Below are 1,876 nucleotides of genomic sequence, written 5' to 3' on the forward strand. Positions count from 1 at the left end.
GTAAAATCTGCTTGAAATTCCATAATTACATATGGTTGTTTAAATGACGAACCGGCTACATAAATATGGTAAAATGTATTATAAATTATAACATAAATCACTGAATTCTTTCATTTGTATTTAGCACAAAGCTCTATATCATAATGATCCTGCTCAAAATTTAGTCCTACTAATATAATTGTTAAGTCCTTTATGTGACAAAAAATGTAAGTGGATTTTCCAAGTTTTAAATATTCCTTTTTTAAAGCATTTAATGCTACCATGTGAATAATACATTTAAATGCAAACATTTGAATTGAGTAAAGTAATTGATAATATTTGAATTGAGTATAGAAACATAACTGCTTAACAAATGTCCTTGTTCATTTTTCAGATCTGTAACAAACGATCACAAGGCAAGACTAAAGTGGCACAAATCTTCTTATCTGCCACAATCATTACACAAACGATATTGTATTTCAAGATCTAATACTCCACGAATATAGATAACCGTTACACTAAATAGAATGTCGCAAATAATCTCGTAGGATATATTTATAAGTTATCACATGTAAACAGCAAAACAAGAAAGAGGCACAACGAAGTGGAAAAAGTTGCAAGTTTTGAAACTATTATTAATAACATTAAGAAAGTAAGGGTTTGAATTATTTTTGTTTTATGTATGACTTATTGATGAATATTCGTCCAAATTGTACCCAATTATATACGCATTCTAAGTAAGACGCAATACTATATAAAAGAATTTGTATTATGTTAATTATTGAATTATGTTATATTAAAACTTCTCTGAGTAAACTTTATATAGGTACCATTAAAGGAAACTTTTATACAAGCTAAGTAAATAATAACACACATATTATACACATATTATATTATATATAGTAATATCAGTTCATTAATATCAGTGACTATTAAATAAAAACATCGCAAGTACAATAAAAAGTGCCTTTTATTAAAAATATTTATAATTCGTTTGTACAAATAACACATATTTTATATCATATACAGTAATGTTATCAACGTAATGCTAAAATCATATACAAATATTCCAAATCGTTTAGAAAGGTCTCCATAAAACATGTGTGTTACGATAGACAGTTACATAACGATTACGAAAATATACTGAACCAGTCTCCAAATCCCTCCACGGTCTCCAAGATTTAAAAGGATTTTTAGCATTATGGAGAGGTTCTAAATGCGAACCTAAAATTTGTTTTAAAATAGACACGTTCTGTTCTGCTTTTTTTTTCGATGTGGTAGTTAAAATTAACGGACAGTGTCTAATCCGTGATAAAAATATGCTCCGCGAACATGTCCACTCATTACTAAAATCTGCTTGAAATTCTATAATTATATTTGGTTTTTTAAAAGACGGACCTGCCACATACATGTGGTAAAATGTACTATAAATTTCAACATGGAGCATTATACATCTGTTCTTGCAGTAAGAACAAAGTTCTTTGTCATAATGTTCCTGTTCAAAATTTGGTCCTACTAGTATAATTGTTAGATCCTTTAAGTAACGCGTGAGATGTATAAATATTTCCCAAGCATTTACATGCTCCTTTTCTAAGGAATTTAGTGCTACCACGTGAATAACGTATTTAAATTCATGTACTTTAAATGCGGATGAAGTGAGTAGTTCCACTAAACTAGCATTCTCCATTCCATAACATAATGTTAACGGTCCGGATACATAATCACAGTAGAAATATTTAGAACTAATTGCAGCTATACTGGGAAATCGGCCTCGTGTGGAAGGACTCAAATATGTTTTAATAAATGTATTCATGTCACTAAAAGATTCTCTTCGATTAACAATATTAGTGAATTTTAACACAGTGAAAAAGCCTCGATATTAATGTTGATATACAAT

At 28.9% G+C, this 1,876-nt stretch overlaps 1 protein-coding gene across 1 annotated transcript in view; it reads right to left on the minus strand.

The window, feature by feature from the left end:
• Positions 1-931: 931 nt before the first annotated feature.
• Positions 932-1,876, minus strand: part of LOC116853570 — a 1,821-nt gene continuing 876 nt past the window's right edge. Inside the window, exon 2 of the mRNA XM_032834696.1 lies at positions 932-1,614. Coding sequence (XP_032690587.1) covers positions 1,058-1,614 — 557 coding nt within the window. The 3' untranslated portion in view covers positions 932-1,057. The remainder of the gene's footprint in view (positions 1,615-1,876) is intronic.

This window comes from Odontomachus brunneus, unplaced genomic scaffold, assembly GCF_010583005.1.
Source record: "Odontomachus brunneus isolate Ranch 3 - 2012 unplaced genomic scaffold, Obru_v1 Obru_scaffold_359, whole genome shotgun sequence".
Classification (NCBI taxonomy): Eukaryota; Metazoa; Arthropoda; class Insecta; order Hymenoptera; family Formicidae; genus Odontomachus; species Odontomachus brunneus.